Raw genomic sequence first — 27,059 nt, 5'->3', positions numbered from 1 at the left:
ACATAGGAAAAGGCATTAGAGCTAATGCATTTTCTTCTGCATTCTGATAGGTTAAACAGTCTCCCCACTTCTTCACGTGTGCGTCAATAACATTACGGTTTAATATGCATACGTACATAATAGAGCTTGTATAGTCTTTTTGGAAAGTCTTTATCTTTCTATTCATTGTTGAAGAAATGTAGAGACTGTTTATCAGAATGCGTTACGCAAATCAGTGTTTTTGGCACCTTGAGTAAAAATAGTGTGATAATGACATAAGTGCTAATGCCTTTTCATGTGTCATTTTACCACTAGTGGCCTAGTGGCACACTCACTGGCACTAGAGATTCAAACCATGTAGGCATATGACGATTAGGTCAGGGCTGAAGTATTGGCATGTGACTACAGCTGTGCCGTAAATATGAAATCAACGGTAACGGCCCAGTGTTGCAGTACCTCCGGGAACGGTGCCTACGCAATGATCGCAGCAAGGCTTTAGGGCTAGGACCTTAGCTTGGCCTTTTGGCTGAGAGCAAGAGTCCCGGCTCCTAGGTTTTGTATCGTATTATGAACTGACCGATAACGGATAATGGATAACGAATAAAGAAGATAGAACAATAACCTTTAAAAAATCCCCCCCACTAGAGTAAAAGTCCCGGCTCCTAGGCTTTGTAGCGTATTATGAACTGACCGATAACAGATAATGGATAATGAATAAAGAAGATAGAACAATAACCCTTAAAAAATCCCCCCCCTACTATACTTGTTCAAACCAAACCAACTACTATACTGTTGCATACATTGTTCTGAGATTTTGGCCAGCAATGTTTATTGATTGATCAACCGTTCCACAAATACGGAAGTATACCGTTTAACCTAGTATGGTAACCCATATCTAGAGACTGTAGGGCTACAACAATGAATCAATAAAATTCATTAATAATGGCCATTAAAAGCGTTGGCAGCACATTTCATTATTGATTTGTTGTGTCATGGAATATATGTGTCACTAATATGTGTCATTAATTTCATGCTAATAAGAGCACATTGAATATGAAATGAAATGAAATGAAATGAAATGATCTGCATTTATATAGCGCTTTTCAAGTCAATGACTTCCCAAAGCGCTTTACAATGTGCTTCACATTTCCCAATAGCGGCCTTGCAGCCATGTAAGGCGCTAACCTGCTTATTGGGGGTATTAGGGGTTCAGTGTCTTACCCAAGGACACTTCGACATGTAACACGGACGAGCCGGGATTCGAACTGGGATCCCTTGATCCCAAGACGAGCGCTAGACGTAGTGTAATTGGGCTGTTGAGTGGACATAATTGTAGTACCACTTTTATCCAGCAGAGGACAACCTGGTATCACATTTTGCTGCACAACAGCCCTTTTGATATGGCGACAAACTGAAGATCGTATTTTGATGCACGTGGTCCTCTTGTTCTGACGAAGTTCTCCGATGTTACATCTCATAAAAAAAATGTCTTATATAATTGCAGGTTTATAACATACATTCAGATGTTTTTTTGTTTATTAGTAAGTTGTTAGACAAACACTTGGATTTTTTTATTGTCTTATATGATTGAATATTATGTAGTTTCGTGCACTATTTTGTGATTAAGTACTATACAAATAAATGTGACTATTTTTCTATTTGTCCATAACTTCACTACTTGAAGAGAAGGACTTAAAAATGTGTTTTTTTTTCAGATCTGATTAATCAAAAAAAAAAAATCGAAAAATAATGCACTGATGCATTGATTGTTGAAATAAATGCTACTTGCAGCTCTGAAATAAACCATTTTCCATTTTTAGGGACAAATAAATGAATAATAAATAAAGAACAGGCTCATTATCAACAGTAAGACAATAAAATAAAAGAAATTGGTGCATTTTGTGAAGTACATTCAGTGGTCAACAAAATTACTTAATGTTTCTCAGCAGTTTGGAATCAATCAGTTTTAACAACTGACGTTTGTCGTTTTTGACGATTGTTCTTTGGAGTGCATGCATTTAATTTCAAATCCGTGTGTCAGGCACAGCCTGGAGTAATGCTCAAGCTCTACATACAAAATATAAAATTTATACATGTATAAAATGTCTTCAATGTCATGTCTTCAAAGGCGTATTGGCTTGAATGTTATTTGAATTTTACTGGAGTGACGAAGACTCAGTTTCATGTAACTGTCCAAGTTGCTTTTTCTTTAAATATTTGTGCATCACTGATATACTGCCATGATTCACGATTCACTTGGCAAGTAGTGTTTTTATTTGATGAATCTAGGTTAAAATGCTCCTAAACTATCGAAGTTTTGGTATTCATACTTGATGCTGATGCCGCCATTTCTGTATGTTTATGTTACTGCTCAAGACAGAGATGCAAATAAACATTTCCGATTCTCAGCAGAGATAATATTCACGTAGAGATCCCTCACTCTGTTGAAAAAACGTGTTTGGCGACAATAGTAGATAATGAAATTCATACATTCATTTTTGTAAAATTGATTTATATCGACAATGTCGACTAATCGTTGTAGCCCTAATGTAAGGCGCACCAAGTTATAATTTCTGGCCAAATTGGGGTTTTTAGGTAAGCCTTATAGTCAAGAAAATAAGGTACTTTTTCTTTTGGAACCTGCTGCTTGCCCCTAGCTACTTGCCCCCTCCTCCTTTTTCTCTTTGCATTTGTCCATCTGTTGCAGAACTTGAGAAGGGCTGAGGTCAGGCAATATGGCGTGTGGCAAGGAGGAGAGCGAGAGAGCGTGGTTTAAAAGTGTCTTGTTTGTCCCCTTCAGGTCGACGATGCCATGCTCATGTTCGACAAGACCACCAACAGGCACAGAGGTGAGACGGGCTGACCTCCTCACTCCGTTCACTCCCCACCACCTTTCCTCTCAACTTCTTCCTTAAGTTACTACTCCTTCTCCACTCCTTCCTGGATAGCTATTGATCTCCCCGTTCGTCCCCTGCAGAGCTCCTTCCTGTGTGCTGAGCTTGAGGAGACAAACGGGGCTAGCCTAATTAGCCAGTCTGTTAATCAGGATCAGGGTGAAGATTCCTTAAGCACCTCCTCCCCACACTGGGACTGATCGATTATGACAGCCTACCGACCAGATTTGCCTCGGCCTTCTGGCCAGGAAAAGAAGGAGCTAGGGGGTGGGGAGTTTGGGGAATGAGTGTCAGTGTGCGAGTGCATGTGTGTGTGCATGTGATTGAGGGTCAAGCAGCTATTACAACTGATTACTCAGGACTATTAGCATTAGCGGTGCAGATAAAGGCATACTGTACTCTAAAACAATACTTAGATCAGAGGATAATGTAATTTTGGCCAGTGCAGTCCTTTGAGACATTTTGTGATTATGGGCTATGCAAATACAGTAAATGACTTGACTTAAAATAAATTTGTCAAAATTAAGCCAAATTGGGTCAAACATGTACCCATACAAAACTTGGATGGATTTGATCCAAATTCGTTTTTGTTTTGTTTTTTTACAAAACGATTACAATCTTTGCCCTGTTTGTATATATTATCTCTATTTTTTTATTGTAGCCAGTTGTTTCTTATTTCAAACAAAATACAATTTATTTATTGTCTATTGTTATAAAATGCAAACGTTAGCACTTATTCTAAACCAGGGATATCAAACTCAGTTTGGCTTTGGGTTTGCATCCAGACATTGTGTTCTGAGGCGGGCCGGATCAGTAAAGTAGATTTAAACTTCAAATTTTTAGCTTAGTTTTGTTAGTTGTATCATTAAGCTACATTAGTAACCTTTTCTACATATTATAATCTCGGATGACAAGGGATCTTTTCTAAACACAACATAGTTATTTACAAACAATGGAGAAAAAAAACGTTTTTTTGTTGTTTTGTTTTTTTACATTGAATGTTACCTGGTTTATTTTATCTTAAAAAGTGGTCGGCGGCGCCCTCTGTTGGCTGCGGCTGCATCGGCTCGCTACAACGGGTCAGGTGCAATCGACATTTCGTTCTGTGTACATTGTTACACAGAATGACAATACAAGGAAATTATTATTATTATTATTATTATTATTATTATTATTATCAATTGAGTGAATGCAGTTTTCCACCTGAAACAATTAACCCCACCACACAAACTCAACACTGCCCTCTAGCGGCCATAGAGAGCAGTTGGTTTGCATCTAAATTTAAAAATAATAACTCTAAATATATATTACAGAGAAACTCAATTCTATTTTTGACATACTCAGACATTTATGGCAGGCCTGATTATATCATCCAACGGGCTGGTTCGGGCCCGCCTACCGTATGTTTGACATAGCAGCTCTAAACATGTCCACCAATTTTGGTGGGCCATTTGTGCTAAACAAGCCAGAAGAAAAAAATAATAGAACATATTCAGTTTTTCAAACAAGGCAATCTGATTTTTGAGTTATTCCGTACCATATTACAATTATTTTCGTTTTCAACTGAACTACGAACTCTTTTAGGTGTGTTTGGGAAAAAAAAAACCTTTTCCAAATATCTTGCCTAAAAAGGTTTTGGAGTGGTCTTTTACACCACATGAGACAAAACCCTTTTATTATGTTTTAAACAAAAACATTCTGTTTGGGGAGTTGAACCCATTTAAAAAAAGAACAAAATTCTGTTTTTCGGATTGTATTAAAAATTGACAAAGTGTTTTAAGGGGTGTTTAGTTTTGTGAAGTTGAAATTTTTAGATCGTTTTTGACAAAACAATCTATTTTGAGGGGAATGTTTGAATCAAAAAGACCATTCTTTTTACCTGAACATATATTCCCCAGTTTTATGTTAAAGAGGCTTTCTATCAAAATTAGCCAGTTTCAGGGAGTTGCTTTGTACAACATGGTTGTTTGTCCCTTAAAGAATAATCTACTTTATTTGATTTATTTAAAAAAAAAACCGATTTTGATATTGGGGTAGGATTGTTGTGCACTAAACAACCCAATTTAGGATGGGAAAATTAAAAGACAACAATGTATCATTAGTTATTTCTGGTACAAAAACATCCCAGGAAGTTGTGTGAATTTATGATCCTAATTATTTAGTTGACCCTACTAGCAGAATGTCCGTGCCTCTCACATTGCGTGAAATGCTCCCCTCATGTACTTATTTCATCCTGACCAGGATTTGGCTTTGTGACTTTTGAGAACGAGGACGTAGTGGAGAAAGTCTGCGAGATCCATTTTCATGAGATTAATAACAAAATGGTGAGACTTGTTTTGGGATTTGTAATCTAGTGACATCATCACAAGTGACCTCATTGTGTTTTATGCTGAAACAGGTGGAGTGCAAGAAAGCTCAACCCAAGGAGGTGATGTCACCCACTGCCTCAGCTAGGGGGCGCTCTCGGGTGATGCCCTATGGAATGGACGCTTTCATGCTGGGGATCGGAATGCTAGGTGGGTTGGAACAGGAAGGATCTTGTTGCTGGTCTCCCATCTTAGCCTTTTAAAACTACTCCTGCACTGGCGTCCTTAGCTCTTTTGATAGTCACGTGGCATTTACTGATAACAGTGACGGGCCGTGCATTTTACACCTAGGCCGTCACTAGATCTGAATCAATCCAACCCTTCCTAAGTATTTCATAGCTATAAAACATTTACTGCAGCTACAGATGCGACATATATGAAAAAACATCATTTGTAGTTTCTGTCGTACAGATACTCCGTGCGTTTCAATTCCAGTAAGAAGTTCTTTTCTATCACCATTGAAGCTAATGCTGAAAGTCGAGCCTGTCCTCTCATATTTCTGGCATAAATTTTTATTCGATTAAGGTGTGAAAAAGTCTTTTTGACAGAAGCAATGGACACAGGGACTTTTTTTCTTCACATTTTCGTTGGACCCCTCTTAGACTATCATAGTTTGAGCAACTGCTGACGTTTCTTCACATATTTTCGAAGGCCCTGCTTCCAAAACTCGAAATCTGATTGGCTAAACCGACAGCTTTATTGACACTGATGTTATGCCTCAGGGCCGGCAGAACTGATAGTGACCTCTGGGCACATTTCTGACCCTAGCAACAAGGATTGGCTAAAATTTGATTGGTTAAATGCTTAGATATTAAAGCACACATATGGAAGCAGAGCAACGAGGGGGAAAGCAATGAAAGGAAGCTGACATACAGTACGATTTGGAGTTATTTAACATGTATTCATGTACGAAATGCGATTAACATCACATTATTCAGATATTCTTTAGGCCAGCAAAGAAGGGGTTACAGGCCCCGACGGCCCACTACTGATTGGTAGGGAGAATGACCGATGAGATTAAATAATTTGCTGCTCCCCTGATTCACGACTATAATTGTGATGTAAGCTTTAAAAGTCACCCTTTGAGATGGCAAGGCTCCAAGACATTAATTTATATATATTTAATGATTTCTGGATGCCTTTTTGTATCTCAGGAATTTATTTTCATACACGGTCGAATACACATCCTATCGGTGTTATGTTCAGGTCTGTCAATATTTTATTCATTATGTTATTATATTTCTACTCTCAAACTTATATTATTAACTTAAGGAGTGTTTTCACACATAGCAAGAAAAATATTGATTATTAACCATAATTAATATCTATATTTAAAAAGGTAAAGGTAACTTCTTTCAAAAACCATACAAATTTCTAAAATCTGTTAAAAAAAAGGGTACTCCTCATATTACAAGTGCCTAAAAAAGTATTGGAACTTAGTCCAAGTATTCAAAATGACTCATGTCTAAAGTGAACAAGGCCAAGCTTGTTTCGCTTTCACACATAAATGCTACCACCTAGTGTTCAGTCAAGGAACTGAGGTTTTTTTCAATGGTTTGCTTTCATATCAGTAGGTCAAAAATCAACATTCTTTATTATTAATATCAATTTATATGCTTACGCTAGTTCTTAACCATCCTTTGCCAGTCACACCAATCCCTAGCACACACTCTTGCATCCATTCAAATAACCTACTTCACATCCAGAGCACGTTTCACCCCATCCATCCAACCATAATTGGGCCTTCCTCTCATTTTATTTCCCACTACATACTCTTTTAGTCAAAAAGGCCTTCATCAATTCTTTCAACATGTCTGAACCATCTATGATTATTTTTTATCAAACCTCTCAGCAAGCTCTCTCGCCCCACCAGTTCTTTACCTTACTACCTCAATTCTTAACTGATCCAGTTGTGTAACTCCACACATACTACCCAAACATCTCATTTCAAAGACATTTAACCTATTACTCTCATTTACCCTCAAACACCACGCCTCTGAGCCATACTTTGAACAATCTGTTCAGCACTCCCATTGCCTTGGACCATTCACCCACCCTCTTCTTCACATCCTCCTCAAAACCACCACCTGCAGCCAAAAATACGCCATTTTTATGATAGGGCACCCATTTTGGGGTGCATTTAGCCTTTCACACAAGCTGCTATAGACTTAAGAAAAGCCGAGTAGAAGATTGATGGATGTAGTCTATTTCTTATTCTTTGAGATATTTGGTAGACTTGTATGTATTGTTTGATTTGCTTATTTATCGTTTAGTCATTTTCATTTTTGTTATGTATTTAATACTACATTGGGAAAAATAAAGAGTTAAAAAAACCCTGCTCATTTTAAATACTTTTATCTCAGTGGAAAAAAAAGTTTTTTATAAGTTATCCGTCATCAACTAATTTTAAGTCTTTTCTAAAATAAATATACTAAACCTATGTAGAAAATTTGAAAAAAAAATAGTCCGGTCCATTATTCTCAGAATAAAGAAAACAATTCATGTGCCCCTGACAGAAAAATGGCCCTATTTTAACGTTTTTTTTCTTTAATTCCTGGGTATAATAAGCTTGAAACATTGTGTAACAACAAGAAAAAAAAAATCATAAATAAAACGAGAAAAGACATCTTGTAATAGGGCAAGGTGTGTTGGCTATTGCATGATAATATTATTTCACTCAGGTTATATCAATAAAAAAGGTTGAGAAGCACCGTGTTACACCATGTACATGGAGTTACAGTCCCATGTTGTGTATTTAATGGCATCCAAACAGCATTTCTGATGTTTTCTCGACAGGTTATCCAAGCTTCCAGACTGCCACCTACACCAGCCGAAGCTACGCAGGCATTACCCCCGGTTACACCTACCAGTTCCCTGGTAAACATAACACCCACTCACATCATCATGCTTGATGGTAATTTGATTTTCACCGCTGTTAGGTGAGAAGCAAGACTAAAATAGAAAGTGTTTGATTCGGCTCACATTCAGGTTTCATTCGCGGGGTGTCGTGTAAGAAAGCAAGAGATTTCTTCCGAAGGAAAAGAAAATATATTTGATTGGCTAGTTATATCAACTATAATGTCCAAAAAATGCTATGCTCTTTTCAGAAATGCAATGTCAGTTTAACAAATTAGATTTATGAGTTAAAGTTCAGAAAAGTGATGATTTGGGAGGTATGAAGATTGTGTGATATGAAAAAAATGCTTTTCTAGAAAAAAAGTTACACCATATGTGTAAATCGCTGCTTGTAAACATCAGGGAGTGGATTTGTTTCACTGCCTTGCTTGCCTGTGTCTATGTGTGTTAGGTGAAAGTGTGTAGGCATGTGAAGTTTCCCCTTGCGAAATCACGGCTCATCTTACACACCCTTATTAGATCATGTTATCTTATCTTTACTTTATTTAGCAATAGGATGTTCACTATTTGCAGTCCTGATTAGAGTGTACCAACAGTTATGCTCATATTTGTGGGAAAGGAGAGTCACAATAGCTGACGCAATTGTATTTTTTTCATTGGGTGCAGCAAAAAACAAACAAATTAACGAAACTTGTACAATAGCTGCTTTATATATGTATATGTAAATATATTACATTTTATTATAAGTTAAACATTTTAATCTCTTTTCAAGATGTGTTATAATTGTGTTAATAATAGTCACATGCGCGCATAGTCACATGCGCGCACACCCACATGAAATCTCATATTACCTAATTAGTGTTTTTAGAAGCAATATTTGTTTGTAAATATTTGAAGATTTTTAGGATAAACGTAGTGGATTTGCCTTGCAGTTGATTGAACCTTAAAGGGACATTGTGTATAATGTAGTGCCTCCAAGAGGTTAAAAAAATCATTAATTTAAAAACATAAAAGGATTTGAATAACAAGCCAAAAACATGAACGATCCATATAAATATGCACCTTTTTAAAAATACTTGTACGGTGAGAAAAAAAATCATATATTTTACACAACATGAGTCTGACATGATTGTCCACCATCTTGCTGCTATGGAAAACGAAAAACCTGGCTAAATTAGTAAAACAATATTTTTTTAGTATTATGATTTATCATTCAGCCTTCTTTAGTAGCCTACCTCAACATTATAAACATGGTGAAAAGGGATATCTTCTAAGCAAAACACATCTATTTACAAACAAAAGTGAAAATTTGTTTTTCTTGTTTGGCATTCCTCCAGTTGAGTGAATGCAGCTTTACACCTAAACCAACTCACCACGCCATACAAATTTAAGTGGGAGCTGTAAAAAAATATATAATTTTTGTCTTAATTCTTATACTGGTTTGAAATGAGGGCGGCATGGCGGAAGAGTGGTTAGCCCGTCTGCGGGCACAGTTGTGACGTCATGGGATCAAATCCAGCTACCAGCTTTCCTGTGCCGAGTTTGCATGTTCTCCCAATGCTTGCGTGGGTTTCCTCCGGGCACTTCAGTTTCCTTCCACATTCCAAAACCATGCATGTCAGGTTTATTGGCCGGTACAAATTGTCCCTATGTGTATATGAGCAAGTGAATTGCCTGTCTCTGTGTGCCCTGCGACTGGTTGGCAACCAGTTGAGGGTGATCCCCTGCCCACTGCTCGAAGATAGCTGGGGATGGGCTCTGGCATCCCCGAGACCCACCTGAGGATATGCGGTGCAGATAATGAATGGATGGACGGTTTAAAATGAATAAAAAAGAAATACAAAATAAATGGTTATCAGTGCATGGGCAATAAGACTACATTAGATCAAATTACTAGGGTGGGGCTACTAAATCTGAGAGTACAGTGGAACCTCGGTTTTCGAACGCCTCTCAGTTCGGTCAAATCGGTGTTCGACCAAAAATTTCGAGAAATTCTTGCTTCGCTGTTCGGTCAAAAAATCGGAGTTCGAACGCCGGTACGCTATGGTGCGATGCTGAGCGGCGTACGGGTGTTTTAGCCCCTAATTATGCCTCCGAAGAAGGTCAGTGCAAGCAGGACAGGTGAAAAAAAACAAGTTGTTCGTCCAACTATTGCCTTTAAGAAAGACATAATAGTTAAATATGAAAGAGGTGTACGAATTTCCGATCTTGCTAGTGATTACAGCATGGCTAAATCTACTATCAGTACGATAGTAAAGAATAAGGAGGCTGTGAAATCGAGTGATGCGGCTAAGGAAGTTAGCACTATAAGCGAGCAACTGCCGCAAGTTTCAGAAGAGGTTGAAAAACTTTTGATGATTTTTCTCTCCCCACCGTCCACCACAAAGGTAAAAAATCCTATTCATAATCCTTTTTTTAAATTTTTACACGTTCATGTTAGCGTAATCTTTCGTACGGAAGATTATGCTAACGCGAACGTACGATTAGCCTGGGTTAGCTTCATGTTTACGTTTATTGTAAACATCCAGGGTGTTGGAACGGATTAAAACGATTTTACATTACTTTCAATGGGAAAAACGATTTTCGGTGATCGACCAAATCGGTTTTCGAACAGGGTTCTGGAACGGATTATGGTCGAGAACCGAGGTTCCACTGTATATCTATTACTGCCCTCTAATGGCCAGAGGGAGCATTTGGTTTGCATTCATTTTTAAAATCATAACTATTGATAGAAATGACTTAGAGACTTGCTTTTTTTGACATACTATAGAAATTTATGATTAAATCGAACGGGCCAGTCCGGCCCGCCACTTGAATGCTTGGTCTATAAGGGCACTTTGAGTCTCAGTAGTTTGTATTCTTCCTTGAGCTCTGTAGCACTCATTTTCTGTTCCACAACACAATACAGCGACATCTAGAGGTCGCATAATACACACTGTTCCTTTAAAAAAAAGAAATTATTATCAACACAAGTGTTGATGTATATATATATATTTTTTTAAAAAAAAACAGCTCTATTTGATGGTTTGCGCACTTTTAAAGCATCCTAAAATCCTGCTTATCCTCCCTTAAATCCCATGCTATAGTTGAACCTCCAGCCCCCTTCGCAATTTGGGCGTTTTCGTGGTCCTTTGCTTTCCTTTCCAATGTGGCGCCTAGGACTCAAAATCACTCTGATGTTTCTGTTTTAGAGTTCCACTTAGAGAGGACTCCCCTTCTGACTTCACCCCACCCCCCTGAACTCACAGGTCAGTTCATCCCTCCTGCGGACTTTACAAGCAGCATGTCAATAGACCCTTTCATAGCCAAACCTATGCGTGACATCACAGTTGAAGGAGGCAAAAGAGTACTTGCACTGGTTAGAAGTCAGAAGAAAAGATGAACCATGGCTGCTAGTTGTCATCATGTTTGGTGTGCCATAATCGGAGGAAAAATAACGTTAGTGATCGTAAATGAAAGACTTACGGGATCCCAGCGGACACTCTTAATCAAAGAAAAAGAAGAGAGTTGTGCATTAAAAAAAGATTAGACCGAGGTACTCAAAGAATGCTCGGGTTTGCAGCACACACTTCATATCAGGTAAGAGAAATTAAACGTTTAAGATTGTTGCTATCGAGTCCATATTACTTATTATCTTGTTAATTTCTTAACTCCAGCTAACTGTGAGCATGTAACCTAAATCCCTTTTCAAACAATACGTGAGTTGAAAATAAAAACAGACTCACATTGCAAACAATCCGTGGGCATGCAATTAAAAACAAATAAATACATTTTTTTTAAAAAACAATGAATACATAATTAACTGAACATATTCAATAAATCACACGATTGCGCGTGCCTGTTTTTGTTTTCGACCCACATTGGCATTTAGGTTATATGCTAACGGTGAGGTAAAGCTAAGAAAATAACAAGATATTTTGCTGGTATAAGTAATATGGACTCAATAGCAATAATCACAAACCTTTATTTTTTCGTACTTGATATGAAGTGTCTGGTGGAAACCTGAGCATTTTTGATAAGCGTCTCGCTCCAATGTTGTCGCTTTAATTCACAACTTTCATCTTTTTCCTTTATTAGAAGTATTTGCTGGGATCCTGCAAAACTTCACTTTCCAATCATCAACGTTTTTTCTTTCTCGATTCTGGCACACAAACAAGACAACTAGCAGCTACGACAGTGTTCTTTTCCACTGTCTTTTAGCCAGCACAAGTACTCTGTTGCCTCCAGGCCGAGCCCTGCCCACTGGATATGTCACAATGTTTACAAACAAATGAAAGGGTCTATACTCAAGACAATTGTTGCCATGTGCTTTTACAAAGAAACATTTTAATTTTTAATTGTTTCTTAATGCGGAGCTTTTCTGTCTTTAGCCATTCCTCTCACAGCGTATGGACCAATGGCAGCAGCAGCAGCAGCAGTAGTCAGAGGTAAGTCCCTCCATTAGATGGCTTTCAAGTCCAGTGTTTTTCGACTTTTTTGAGCATGTTTTGTAAAATTTTAAATTTTAAAAAGTGACATTAGATAATTTCTCACGGCACACCTGACGATCTCTCACGGCACACTAGTGTGTTGCGGGACAGTAGTTGAAAATCACTGTTCTAGTCACCCATCTATTCGGAAAATTCTATGAATTTTGAGACAAAATAATCAGGGTTTAGAGAAAAGAGTATATAATTCTTACTTATAACATTCAGAGATGTTTTTTCTCTGAATCCTGGCTGGTAGAATTTTTTTCGTAAAAGTGAAAATTCTGAGGATAAAAAGGCAGAATCCTGACATTTTTTTTTCTTCACAGGTCTTAATTAGCTTCCATCCAAAGGAAAATAATTTCATAGAACAATTATAAGTTTGAACATTTAGTATCTCTTCTTTAATATGTGTTCAAATTATGATATGTCAACGCGTGGGTTTTGTTCCAAAAAGGTCCCCGCGAAAGTCAAAACCCATGAAGTAGAAACCTTTATTTATTTAATTGTATCAGACATTGAAACCAAAAAAACAGCCCAATTTACAAGTTCAAGCACTTCTTTAACAAATGCAAGTACCTAATACCGTACCTCGTTAATGCATTTTAAACAACTTCTTCTTTCAAATTATAAATCTTAAAATAATGTTGCTTTATTGCACTACTATATTGATTAAGGACACTATATACTTTAATGATATGTTGCCATCTTACAGACAAAAAATATGGCGTTATATATACCTTATAAGGAAGGAAACATACTGCTAAAGTCATTTGAAAACATTAAGAATATCTTTGTTTTTCATCCTACAGAAACCATCTGTAATCAAACATTTTCACAAAAGAGCCAGAGAGCCACTAGGGAGCGCCAAATAGCAACATGTGGCTCCAGAGCAAGTTTAGCGGTTGGAGAAGTCGAACATTGTTGGCAATAAAAATGATCTTCCTTTGCCTTTTGGGCCCACGGGCATCGGTCCTGAGCGTTTTGTCGACATGATGGCTTTTAGGGAAACTTGAGATTGAAAAATAATTTGCACCTAGGTAATGAAGGTTCATCAATCTGTTTTACCTACGTGTACAGCTAATTGACGAAGAGGCTGACACAAACAGAACATGGGTGGAAGGTCTCTTTAGCCAATCAGAATTCAAAATGCACAATGAAAATTGACAAAGTAGTGAAAATGCAAAGAGTAAACCGCGATACTGTAAGGGAATACTGTACTTCCTTTTTTTTTTTTTTTTTTTTTTTTTAACACACCATCCTAAATTAATTTTATTTGAAGTAAATGGAATATATTATAAATTATAATGCATACCTCTAATTGTGACTTTGCTTGAAATAGAAGTTAATGCAAATTTTATGTTAGAGTCACAAAACCCATTCTGGAGTTTTTGGTTCCCTTAAGAAAAACAATAGTCATTTGCAACATAACTCTGATGTGACGGTACCTTCAGGTTCTACCCCATCTCGCACAGCTGGATTTTTGGGAACCAGCAGCCCAGGACCCATGGCGGAACTTTACGGAACCGCTGCCCAGGAGTCGGCGGTCAGCAGTTACCTGAGCGCTGCCAGTCCTGCCCCGAGCACTGGATTCAGCCACGGTCTTGGGGTGAGATACACCCTACACCAACCAGTGTGTTCTAACTTCTAAAATCGGTTCACGTTATGTTGAATATGAAGTTACAAGTCCATAGATGGATAAATATTTGCATACTAAGACTCGTCTGTTCCATTGTCAGAAAAATGCTGCATCCCCGCCCCCCCTTATAGGCCAATAGTGACAATTATGTGAATAATAGCCAAAATAATGAACTAGCATCCTATGCAATCACCTTTACAGGTGTCCAGTATTAAAAACAGAAATATGTAGGATAATTTTATCAAATACACAGTGTCACTTGAAACCAGATGGGTCAATGTTCTGGCCTGCGGGCCAAATGTGGCACGTCACATCATTTTATATGGGCAGTGAGGACAATGGTGAGAGAAGTCCAAGAGAAAAATGAGCTGCTTAGCGTTAAACAATGACTAGTAGTTTTAAAAATGTCCATTGAAGGTAGCCAAAGTCAGACACAACTTGCAAAGCACCCACTGTGGCTGTATTTTCTGACAGCCATTAATCAACAAGAGAACATTAAGGAAACCTATTCTGGTGTTGTTTTACTTCAAATAAAAGTCAGACAACATTAGAAAATGCACCTGGGTGTATTTGCAGAAGTTTGAAGAAGCTTTAGCTCCTTTCTATAACAGAAGTGAAATCCAACAGCTAAGTTCCCATATTCAGGTAAACATTTCAATAAAAAAATGAACAGCAGAATGCCCTTTCAATGAGTTAAATTTGGGTTTGTATGCTATTTTCGTCACTTTGCAGTCTGCATTAGTTTCTCAATTTGCGGTAAATAAACTCTTGGGGAAATTAATTCAATTGTTTTCCTTTTTCTTACTGAATGCACTTTTGATAAACACTACAAGAGTTTAAATTTTAGAGAAAGAAAAAAAATAAAAAATTAAAAAAACCTCAATCAAATCTTACATTCCTGTATCATAATTCAACCGTGAGCCTCTGAAAAGACCCCCAGCCTTCCGGCTAAGGCACACTTTTTATGCTATTAGTTTACGAATCCGGCCACCAAGAGAATGTTTTTTTACCCCTTTTGAGAGTACTGGTACCAGAACTCTAGATTTGTGTGGAGGTGAGTCAGACTGTATCTAATCAGAACCTCTCAACCTCACACACCAACTCCGGCTCCAAATCCATGTCTGGGCAAGGAAAAATCATGAACTAAGGGTTTTTGTTGTCATAAGAGGTCTATGATCTGCGTTTAGTCTGGCCCTTTACCTCGGAACTGTTTGTAATGGGTGACCCTACAAGGGGCTTGATGCCCCCAGACAGCATGGCTCCTAGGATTATTGGGACACACAAACTCTTCTACCACAGAAGGGTAGAAGATCACGGAGGATCTGGGTTGGTTTGGGGAAGATATCCTGCCCCAAATGGAGGAGTTTAGGTCTTTCAGGGTCTTGTTCAGAAATGAGGGTAGGATGGGAGATCTACAGACGGATTTGTGCAGCGTCTGCAATCATGGAGACCCTGTACCGGTCTGTCGTGGTGAAGAAGAAGCTAAGCAAAAGGCAAAGCTCTTGATATACCTGTCTATCTACGTTCCTACTCTCACCTATGTTCATGAACTGTGGGTCATGACCAAAAGAAAAAGAACAAATTAGTTTCCCCCGCAGGGTGGCAGGATTCTCCCTTACAGATAAGGTGAGAAGCTCGGTCATGCAGGAAGGTGTCAGTGTAGAGCCGCTACTCCTCTTCATTGAGAGGAGCCAGTTTAGGTGCCTCCGGCATCTGATGAGGTTGCCTCCTGGATGCCTTCCTTGGGAGGTTGTTCGGGCATGTCCCACCAGCAGGAGGCCCCAGGAAACACTAGAGAGACTACGTCTCTAGGCTGGCAAGGGAACACCTCGGGATCCCGTCAGATGAGCTGGATGAAGTAGCTGGGGTTAGGGAGGTCGGGGCTCCCCTGCTGAGGCAGCTGCCCCCGTGATCCGACCCCAGTTAAGCGGAAGAAAAGGCATAGATGGGTGGCCCATGAGCTTAAATTAGTCAGACCACACGGCTTTAAGCCATTTATTAAAGCACCCAATGTGTAATATTTGACCACTAGATGGCACTGTGCTGTCGGGTACGATCAATGGCCAGTGATACACTGTACAGCGTGGCGGGAAGATGCCGGACATACATGGCGCCGATGTTAGTGGGGATTCCATGGCGTTAAAGAAAGACAAATTTCTGGACCTATGACTTTTTTTTTAATTATCTATGGTATGATAGTTCATATATTTTTTGCCTAGCATTCAGTTCAATGTCTTTTTGTACCACAAGGAGGCACAAAATCTTACACACTGCCCCTTTAACCTTTACCTAAACACAGCACAGTGAAGCAAAATGTCTTTGACACCAATGTTGCAATTCTGAAAAAAGGCCAAATTGAACCTTTCACTTATTCCCTTGCAGGGTCCGTTGATCGCCACTGCCTTCACTAACGGCTATCACTGAGAATGTGAGTTGCGATACACGTAAAGATTCTGTGTCCGGTCCGGCATGAATGCATGCAAACTTTGACTTACACGTTTTGTTTGAATTTCAGTGAAGTTGTTGACGGACGGGCTGGAAGGACTTGAAGTCGCTTTGGAGCTCATTTTGCTCAAGCTCTGTCATGGCAGGGCTAGCGGTAGCCCTGTCTCATGCATACACACATACACAAATACAGCAAACCTCATCCCAGCCTACTACTGACTCCTCAGCAAAATCAATCTTTGATATATTTTTTGTAGCCAGAAAACCGTAGCAAATACATTCAGATGCTGTATTTTCTCATACTTTCTTGGGTTATCTTTTACTCTGCCATTTTTTGTGCGCGATGGCCGCAATTTCTTGACCTGTGAACCCGAGCTTCCAAGTTAAGGTTACAAACTGTACGAAAAAAAAGTGAAAAAGAGGTTCATAATGAATTTTAATTACTAATTTGTGATCAATTTGTTGAAAATGTGTCATAACGTGTATATCTTGGTAGGTTATGAACAAAAAACTGAAGCAAGTTAACAGGTCATTGGTGGCGGTTACGTGGTCGGCCTACTTGTGCTGTACAATGTTGTAAAATATTGTAAATATGAGGGTTGGGTTGGGGTTTTTTTTTGGGGAGGGGGGTTACTTTTCAGGTTTGGGAAGCTTTGGAAAGGCGCTAAGTTTACTTCCACTGTGATGGTGATATACCGTAAATTCCGGACTACAAGCCCCTACTTTTTTACATTTTAAATAATGGGACTTGCAATATGATGAGGCTCTCTTTTGTTTATTTTCACTTTGGCCGGCACCAAGCACCTAGCTTAGCACTGGTGCGAACCAGGGAATTTGACCGTTTAATTAAAACAAAGCATTGCGAGGATCCAAGGCGGGTGATTACGCAATTGGATTTCTGCCGAGTGCTCTGAAGTGAAGAATTTTAATGAAGTGCAAAAAGCGGCAAAAGTAACTATGTAATGAAAAGCCGCGATTAAAACACTTGTTTGCATACTGTGTCTGCAAATGTCAATCTTAGTCAACTAGTGCTGCAGTCAATATTTATAAAATTGGCATTAACATATATGAAGGAGTGCAACAAAACCATTCTCAAAACTCAATGTACTATACTGACTTTGATTCAGAAGCCTGTACAATTACAACAGTGTGTACACTGAGCCAGGCGACTGATCTTAAGCGCTTCCATCCCTTGCGCACATGACAAAGTGATTGAGGAGACCACGGATTGCTGATATTACTTTAAAAAAATCATTATACACACTTACACTTTTGTTAATGAGACGTACAAAATAGTTATTAGGCTGACAGTTAGCGAACTGATCACAGCCTAATATGACATCCCAGTTTTTAGCCTAATCTGAAAAATATACCTGATAATTCGTCACCCTGCTCTTACACTAAAATATTTAATCAGCCAGCACTACTTGTTAGAAAGATTCCAAGCATTTGTGTATACTGTAAAGATCTTTTTTTATGTAGTGGTAGCAATACTTTGTCACCTTTCTATCACTTTTCTTTGTGAGTAATTGCTGGGAAAGCTTAAGCTCAGCATAGCTCAGTATGTGTCCAGGCGGTTGTGATTATACGGGCCTCTGAAATTTAGTCATTATGGTACATTTGAGTTTTGTTCTGAGATTTTTTGTTAAACTCACGCGTATATTTTCCAATTCAATTAATATTGACTGCTACGGTTACGTAAGATTGACAGCTGCGGACAGAGTCCCCAAACAAGTGTCTTACTCGTGGCACATGGTGTTACTTTTCTGTACTTGAAATTTCCCCACTGATTTTTTTTAAATGGAAGAAATTGAAACAAGCTGTTCCTTTTTATGGCTTTTCAAGCCTGCAGCTTAATATACGGTACGGCTTGTATAAAAAAAAGTTGGGATTCTTCCTTAAATTTGTGCATGCGGCTTTTAATTGGGTGTGCTCTGTAGTCAGGAATTTACTGGAGTTTTGAGCATATTTCATTGTTAGACCAGCCATATATTTTGCTTAGGCATTTCTCTTTCTGTCACTCGAGTCTTATTTCACTGAAAGGCTGCTGTGAGTTTAGCGGAGGGAGTTTAAGTCTTGATTTTTTTCAGACTTTTTTTGCAGGTGCAAGGACACACGCACCTGAAATTGCTCCTTACTAGAAAAAAACAGACCGCTTTCTTACTTTATCATTTTAACTGTGATTTTTAAGATGTGAATATTGTTCTTGGAAGAACATGAAGGATTTGTATTTTGAGTAGCTGTGCACTAAGGGGTGGGCGATAATAGTACTTTTGTTTTTGATCCGTTTAAAGTAAATACGTTGAGGTATCAATCGATACCAATACTTTTTGCTTGCGAATGTCATGATCATTAAATAATCGAAACCTTTCCCTTTGAGTTAGTCTATAATTCTGATGAACACCGCATAGACATTTCAGGCACTAAAAAGGCTCTATTTCTTATTAAATAATTACAATGCAAACAGTTTAAGAACAAAAGTAAAGAGACCCAAACCAAAAAAATCTGCGTTGTAACCAAAGTAGAAATACTGTATGATTAAGGTCAACTAAAATGCCCTCTATTGTGCGATATTTTGAAAATGAAGTCAAAGTGCAAATAGTGTAAACCACATAAGTCAAACACTTGTCCGAGTGGTCAATTGTTGCCTGCTATATCAAATGATGAGGCCCACAAGAGCCTAAAATGTCTGAGTTTCTAAAAATTGGTCAACAGAACACTTTAACAAAGGGTCAACAGAGTGCTTTAACAAAACACTACATTTCCCACAATGCCTGTTGACTACAATACCCACAAATTAATGGCTAATGAAATGAAATGATCTGCATTTATATAGCGCTTTTCAAGTCAAGACTTCCCAAAGCTACAGTGTGCTTCACATTACCCAATAGCGACCGTGCAGCCATGTAAGGCGCTAACCTGCTTATTGGGGGCATTAGGGGTTCAGTGTCTTGCCCAAGGACACTTCCACATGTAACACGGAGGATCCAGGATTCGAACTGCGATCTCTTGATCCCTAGACGAGCGCTTTACCTCCTGAGTCATGAAGATTGTGTTAATTTGTTTTATTTAGTTGATAACAGATATGTATAGGGTAGGCTAATTTCGCCCACGGTGAAAATTAACTTGACAGCCCTAGTGTGAAAAGTACACTAAAAACACCACCTTAATACCAAAATGTTATCTATAGCACAATATTTGTATCATAATGCCAGCAATCCAAATTAAGTGTAAACACAATTAGACATAATTAGAAATGTGTATAAATGTGTCTGTATAATCTTACACCTTCCTTACAATATAATTATAGTTTTTGTTCAAATGGGAAAAATGTATAGATCCTATCAAAGTGTCCACTCGTCGTCGATATTATTCACATTTGGATTCATCCGCTAACCCTTAATTACAGTACAACTGTTTTAGAACAAAAGTTAAATCAGTCTAACAAAAACAAGAAAATATATTTTTTTTAAAGTTAGTAATGCAAAATGTCAATTGTCTTTTATTCCTAGCTTCTGGTTTTCACTTCCAAGAAGAAATATCAATCACAATCCTAGTACTGATAATATCAATATTTGGATTGATCCGCCCACCCCTACCATGCACCGCTTCACTCTGCTTGTCATGTGTTGTATGTGATTTCCAACACATTGAGCTACAATGCACAATATGCACCCTATGTTTTTTTTCTATCTTATTACAAATGTGAAATTTTAATTTGACTTTTAATAATACAGTCCATTAACATATTTGTCAATGTTTTTTAATCCCACCCGCGTACCCAATGGAGGTCGCAGCTAAAGCATGTGACAGCTATTTTATTTTACACCAGAACAAAGCGAGTTGAATGTTGCACTGGCTGGCAAATATGTAAAGGGCAAAAGAACAAAGAACTCCACATTTCATAGAACAAGTTCATATTTTCGTACACACTCGTACTGCTGCAAGTTAGTTTTTATGCTGTCTTTGATGAAAATAATATCTTGCCGATATTGTACCCTTTTCTGAAGTTCAATTTCCTGTCATGTTATTTCTTTTGGGAAAATAAAAACCTTTTTAAATTTCCTAATAAATTATTGTCAAACATTCCACACAACGGGAGGTTTTTTCAGGGTCCGTACAGTTTTTTCATGGCCGAATTCAACCACTATTCAAGCACTTATTTTCAAGGCCAAATTTTCCATTACCTTCAACGCAAGAAAACCAGTGCCGATCAAAGCGGTTTTTTTTTGGGGGGGGGGGTTGACTTTGATGAATAAAATGAGGTCTCTATCTTGCTGCTAGCACATAATATGTGCTATTTTAAACTGTTCCTAACTTTAATCTACAATCTTTTTTTGTTAATGGACTGCTATAAACTGACATTCTGCTCCAACAATGAACCAGCAGCTTGGCTACTTATAGGTGTCGGGTAATGATTGAATTCAATACGGAAGACAAAAAAAGAACAAAATGAATATAAAAAGCAGAAAAATGAGCCAAATTTGGACTCATTTTAATGATACAGCATTGATTGCTTTGAAGCAGAGTGCATTTAATCTTTCAACTTTAGTGACTGCTGATCCTTTGCTTTTTGTTTTACCAATTTTAATTTATATTTTTTGCATGTTTTTTCAGAGTATCTGTGTCTAAATTGGCTAATTTGTTTTTCATTTTATCATTTATTTATATCACTGAATAGTTAATTTTTACATTTTTATTTTATTGCTTTGCATTTTCAGTAAAATTGTGTTGTTGTTCAACTTTAAATCTGTGTAAAACCTAAAATTGTTTTGTATTTGACAAGTTTTTTTTCTTTTTTAAATTTGTGAATATTTTAATTTATATTTCATGTTTTCCAAGGATCCCCTGCAAAGAAACATGGCAATGGCAACAATTTCAAGCATTTTCAAGCACTTTGACCAAAATTCTGACCTTGACAAGCCTTTTCATGGATTTCGAGCACCTGATCAAGCCTTTTTTATTGCTTTTTATTTGCATATTAATTTACTTGTAGTTTTGATGGTTTTTAACAATAGATCCTCTTATGTTTCATTATTTTATTTTGTGACCATGATCTGTTTTTATTTCATTAAGAAGGAAGGTTTACTCCTCATTATTGGATTACTTTTTTGTTAACCTTATTCAAAATAATTCATATTAATTATAATTAATCCATATTTAAAGGGACTAATATTTGACTACTTGATAATCCATCCATTATCTGCACCCCTTATCCTCAAAAGGGTCGCAGAACTTATATATATGATATATGGTGAAATGGAGTGAATCAAGGAAGCAGGTTCGAGTGCTCTGAGGAGAGTGATGAGCAACAACAGTATGAGTATGGATTTGAAGAGGGGACTGTATGAGAGTGTGATTGTGTCGACTGTGTATGGTGCAGAGACTTGGAGCCTGAACGCAGATTTGAGAAGCAAATTAAATGTTTTTGAGATGAAGTGTTTGAGGAGTATGTTAGGAGTGACAAGATTGGATAGATTGAGAAATGAAATTGTGGGAGACAGAACTGAAGTAGTAGTGGAACTGAGCAAGCGTGTGGATAAGAGAGTACTCGGTTGGTTTGGACACATTGAGAGGATGGATGAGGAGCGAATGTTGAAGAGGATCTACAGAGCAGAAGTAAATGGAAAGACCAAGAGGAAGGCCGCGACTGACGTGGATGGATGGTGTTACGAGTGCACTGCAGGAAAGAAGTCCAAATATAGTGGTAGCTAGAGCTCTTGAATGAGTGGAAAGGTGTTGTAAAAGGATAGTGGGATGTTAAGATGTGTTGTAAGAGATGGGCAGGGCACCTGTACGATGCGGCAGGGGTAAACCAGTGGAAGATGTCGGGCCCTGCTCTTGAACAGAAGAGTGTGTTGTGTCACGCTGACCCGAGTGACATGGCCGCTTTCTTGTGTCCTGTTTCATCTGGAGGGACGAAAGCATGACCAACTTAGGTGCCGAGGTGCTTAACTTGTTTGGGTGTTTGGGCATTTGGGTTGGCCATGGTCAAAAACATTTTTTTTTTGTGTGTGTTTTTTTTTGCTTCTTTTCCCACTTAGCGCATGTGTGGCACAGTTCTGAGGTCATGAGATCGAACCTCCTCTATGGAGTTTGCATGTTCTCCCCGTGCTTGTGTGAGTTTCCTCCGGGCACTCTGGTTTCCTCCCACATTCCAAAAACATGAATGTTAGGTTAATTGGCTAGCGCTTGTGCGGCACAGTTCATGTCATGGGAACCCGTCGTGGGTTCAAATCCAGCTCCAGACTTCCTGTGCGGAGTTTGTATGTTCTCCCCGTGCTTGCATGGGTTTCCTCCAGGCACTCCGGTTTCCTCCCACGTTCCAAAAACATGCATTTCAGGTGAATTGGCCGGTCCAAATTGTCCCTAGGTGTGAATGAGCGAATGAATTGTCTGTCCCTGTGTGCCCTGCGATTGGCTGGCAACCAGTTCAGGGTGTCCCCTGCCCACTGCTCGGAGATGGCTGGGATGGGCTCCAAGCCCCCCCGCGACCCTAATGAGGATAAGCGGTACGGCTGATGAGATGAGATGAGATATATACTGGACTGTCTCAGAAAATTAGAATATTGTGATAAAGTTCTTTATTTTCTGTAATGCAATTAAAAAAACAAAAATGTCATACATTCTGGATTCATTACACATCAACTGAACTATTTCAAGCCTTTTATTATTTGAATATTGCTGATTTTGGCTTACAGCTGAAAAAAACTCAAAAATCCTATCTCAAAATATTAGAATACTTCCTCAGACCAAGTAAAAAAAATAATTTTATAACAGCAAAACTAAATCAAACATTTGAAAATGTCCATTGATGCACTCAGTACTTGGTTGGGAATCCTTTTGCACGGATTACTGCATCAATCCGGCGTGGCATGGAGGCAATCAGCCTGTGGCATTGCTGAGGTGTTATTGATGCCCAGGATGCTTCGATAGCGGCCTTCAGCTCATTTGCATTTGTAGGTCTGGTGTCTTTCATCTTCTTCTTAACTATACCCCACAAATTCTCGATGGGGTTCAGGTCAGGGGAATTAGCAGGCCAATCAAGGACAGTGATGCCATGGTCAGTGCACCAGTTACTGGTGGTTTTGGCACTGTGGGCAGGTGCCAGATCATGCTGGAAAATGAAATACTCATCTCCATAAAGCTTTTCAGCAGATGGAAGCATGTAGTGCTCTAAAATCTCTTGGTACACAGTTGCATTTACTCTGGACTTGATGAAACACAGTGGACCAACACCAGCAGCTGACATGGCTCCCCAAACCATTGCTGACTGTGGGAACTTCACACTGGATTTCAAGCAACTTGGATTTTGCTCTTCTCCAGCCTTTCTCCAGACTCTGGCGCCTTGACTTCCAAATGAAATGCAAAACTTGCTTTCGTCTGAAAAGAGGACTTTGGACCACTCTGCAACTGTCCAGTGCTTCTTCTCGAAAGCCCAAGTCAGACGCTTCTTCCGTTGTCTTGAGTTCAGAAGTGGCTTGACCATGGGAATACGGCTATTGTAGCCCATTTCCCGGACACGTCTGTGAACTGTGGCTTTTGATACCTGGACTCCAGCTTCAGCCCACTGTCTTTGAAGCTCCCTCAAATTCTGGAAGCGGCTCTTCTTCACAATTTTGTTAAGGCTGCGGTCATCTCTCTTGGTTGTGCAGCGTTTCCGGCCACATTTTTCCCTTCCAACAGACTTTTTGTGGATATGCTTTGAAACTGCACTCTGTGAACAGCCTGCTCTTTGAGAAATTTCTTTTTGTGTCTTACCCTCCTGATGGAGGGTATCAATGATGGTCCTCTGGACAGCAGTCAGATCAGCAGTGATTTAGTTTACTGAACCAAGCTGAGTGTTTTTAAGGCTCAGGAAACCCTCGCAAGGTGTTTCGAGTTAATTAGATGATTCTGGTGATTAGTTGAATAGCCTACTTGTATACTTTTTCATGATATTCTAATATTTTGAGATAGGATTTTTGAGTTTTCTTAAGCTGTAAGCCAAATTCAGCAATATTAAAATAATAAAAGGCTTGAAATAGTTCAGTTGATGTGTAATGAATCCAGAATGTATGACATTTTTGTTTTTTTAATTGCATTACAGAAAATAAAGAACTTTATCACAATATTCTAATTTTCTGAGACAGTCCAGTATATATATATATACATGTGTGTGTGTGTGTGTGTGTATATATACTTGATATTTACTGTTGATTGGATGGACTTAGATGATTTGATGATCTGATTGAATGAAATAAGTCACACAGTACTTGATATTTTTTCACCAAGAACTTTTTTACTTTTACTCAATTAATTATTTGGATAGCTACTTTCTAATTGTACTTGAGTCATATTATTCTGAAGTAACAGTACATTTACCTGGGTAAAATATTTGGCTCCTCTACCCCCCTCTGATCAGAACATAAACTGCTGAAAAAAAAAACAGGTAATAACCTGCAGCTGACCATTACTGTAAGATGATACTCCATGGATTTATAATGATACGCAGTGAAAGCAATACCTAAATTGTGGCATCTTGCATCCAACTCCGTAAAGAATAAACACATTGCATTCCATCAATGGGATAAGGATTACTGTATCTTCAATGGTTTTGATAAAAATAAAAACAAACAAAGATGATATTGTCATACTTAGTGAAAGTGCAAGAGTGATGACACAGCATTTTCAAGATTATAGTGGTAATAACTGATAGTCGTGGGAACACAAACAGTTTATCTAAAAGACAAGTCCCCTACTTAGACTGCAACTTTGAATCCAAGCTATGGCTATAACAATTAACGCTTTTTAATAAAAACTCTGAAGATGAATATTCTATGAATAATTAAACTATAACACCCAATGTTAATTCCTACCAAAGATAAATTTGCTACGTGGGAAAAATTAGAGTACGCTGAGAAAAATTACACAAGCAATAAAGGAGATGAGAACGCATAGGACTGTTTTAAAACCAGTGGCAAGCTGTGCATTTCACATCTAAACCTTCAGTAGTGCTACGTTTGAATAAATCCAATACACAAAATATTAAACTATTTTATGGCTATAAAACATTTACTGTAGCTACAGCTATGACACATAAAAAGCAACAGTAATCACCTAGTAAAATTGCAATATTATTTACGACTATGGCCAAATTTTACTCACCTAAAATCATTTTTATTTGTGCATAAAATCCATCCACCGTTCTTTCCTTAAGGAGATTTCAATTACTCTATCATTCTGATTATCCGTGCGTTTCTGTTCCATCAAGAAGTTCCTCTCTATTGCCATTGAAGCTAATGCTGAAAATGGAGCCTGTCCTTTCGTATTTCTGGCATGTTTTTATTCGATTTAAGGCTCAAAATGTCCATTCGACAGAAGCTGTGGACACAAGGGTACTGTATTTTTCTTCACCTTTTCGTTGTGATATTTCCGTTATTGTAATACCGTAATATCTAATGCCCCATAGTGGTACAAAAAACCCAGTTGATTTAGAATACAAGGCAAAAATATATAAACTATTATACAAAATGTTAATTTTTATAAAAAATAGTAGGTCGAGAAATATCAATTTCTTTTACACCGTGGAATCCTCACTTAAGTCGGCGCCATGTTTGTAAGTAATTTAATATAATAGCAGTATACTAAGATGTATTACCTTGGTGTTAGAACTACAAAAATAATGAGGTAATAGCTTCAGTACGGGGGTTTGGGGTTTTTAAGGGTTATTGTTCTATCCTCGTTATTCATTATCCATTATCCGTTATCGGTCAGTTCATAATACGCTACAAAGCCTAGGAGCTGGGACACTTACTCTCAGCCAAAAGGCCAAGGTAAGGTCCTAGCCCTAAAGCCTTGCTGCGATAAAAGCCGTTCACATGCTGACATATCTGGATTCTCAAATTACACTATACCTGCATAAGTCCTCAACGAAGTCAACTACGACTGTGTCGAATCCCATGAAGACATCATTTTTACCACATCGTAATGTAGAGTCACCTCAACTGACAATAAAACATGTGAATAATTAAAAAGTAGATTATTTGTAAAATGAATTATGTTGACAGGTCAAAAAGAGCAACAACATCCAAATCAAGCTGGAACTTCCGGTAAATTCGTGTTAGAATTTCAATAACTTTATAAACACAAATACCAATTAGTTCACATTACAATGTAAAAAAAAAACTTTACATTTTGCATTTAAAATAGTAAGCCAAATACAACTCCAAAACGTCCGGGTACAATGTTTCTACAGTGACAACCAAATTTAGAAACTGTTCAAATCGATATTAGGTTTTCTAGTTTTACTACAATTAATTTTTATTTTTTTCATTTAATTATTTGGTCATGTCTGTGTTTGAAATAGTTAGAAATAAAAATAAAAATACATAAATACAGTAAAATAAAAACATCCTCGGCATAGAACAGGTTA

The 27,059-nt window shown here is 38.1% G+C and overlaps 1 protein-coding gene and 1 long non-coding RNA gene across 5 annotated transcripts in view; one reads left to right on the top strand and one right to left on the bottom strand.

The window, feature by feature from the left end:
• msi1b (musashi RNA binding protein 1b) overlaps window positions 1-20,706 on the top strand; it is a 45,606-nt gene extending 24,900 nt beyond the window's left edge. Inside the window, exons 7-15 of one of the 4 annotated variants that reach the window (XM_088335525.1) lie at window positions 2,780-2,828; window positions 5,115-5,197; window positions 5,272-5,389; window positions 8,036-8,116; window positions 11,287-11,343; window positions 12,466-12,522; window positions 14,037-14,170; window positions 16,583-16,628; window positions 16,716-20,706. In XM_088335525.1, coding sequence (XP_088191651.1) covers window positions 2,780-2,828; window positions 5,115-5,197; window positions 5,272-5,389; window positions 8,036-8,116; window positions 11,287-11,343; window positions 12,466-12,522; window positions 14,037-14,170; window positions 16,583-16,624 — 621 coding nt within the window. In that variant the 3' untranslated portion in view covers window positions 16,625-16,628; window positions 16,716-20,706. Of the gene's footprint in view, window positions 1-2,779; window positions 2,829-5,114; window positions 5,198-5,271; window positions 5,390-8,035; window positions 8,117-11,286; window positions 11,344-12,465; window positions 12,523-14,015; window positions 14,171-16,582; window positions 16,629-16,715 lie in introns of all 4 variants that reach the window. The other 3 variants (XM_088335524.1, XM_088335527.1, XM_088335526.1) reach the window with 3 other exon arrangements.
• LOC148365109 (uncharacterized) overlaps window positions 1-26,627 on the bottom strand; it is a 44,905-nt gene extending 18,278 nt beyond the window's left edge. The window contains exon 1 of the long non-coding RNA XR_015850473.1: window positions 26,542-26,627. This is a non-coding gene — a long non-coding RNA (uncharacterized LOC148365109). The remainder of the gene's footprint in view (window positions 1-26,541) is intronic.
• Between the last annotated feature and the right edge of the window lie 432 nt (window positions 26,628-27,059).

This window comes from Urocampus carinirostris, chromosome 5 (genome assembly GCF_059441175.1).
Source record: "Urocampus carinirostris isolate Australia breed hairy pipefish chromosome 5, RoL_Ucar_1.0, whole genome shotgun sequence".
Lineage (NCBI taxonomy): Eukaryota > Metazoa > Chordata > Actinopteri > Syngnathiformes > Syngnathidae > Urocampus > Urocampus carinirostris.
The sequence above is the reverse complement of the archived record's forward strand: the minus strand, read 5'-3'. Positions and strand labels throughout refer to the sequence as shown.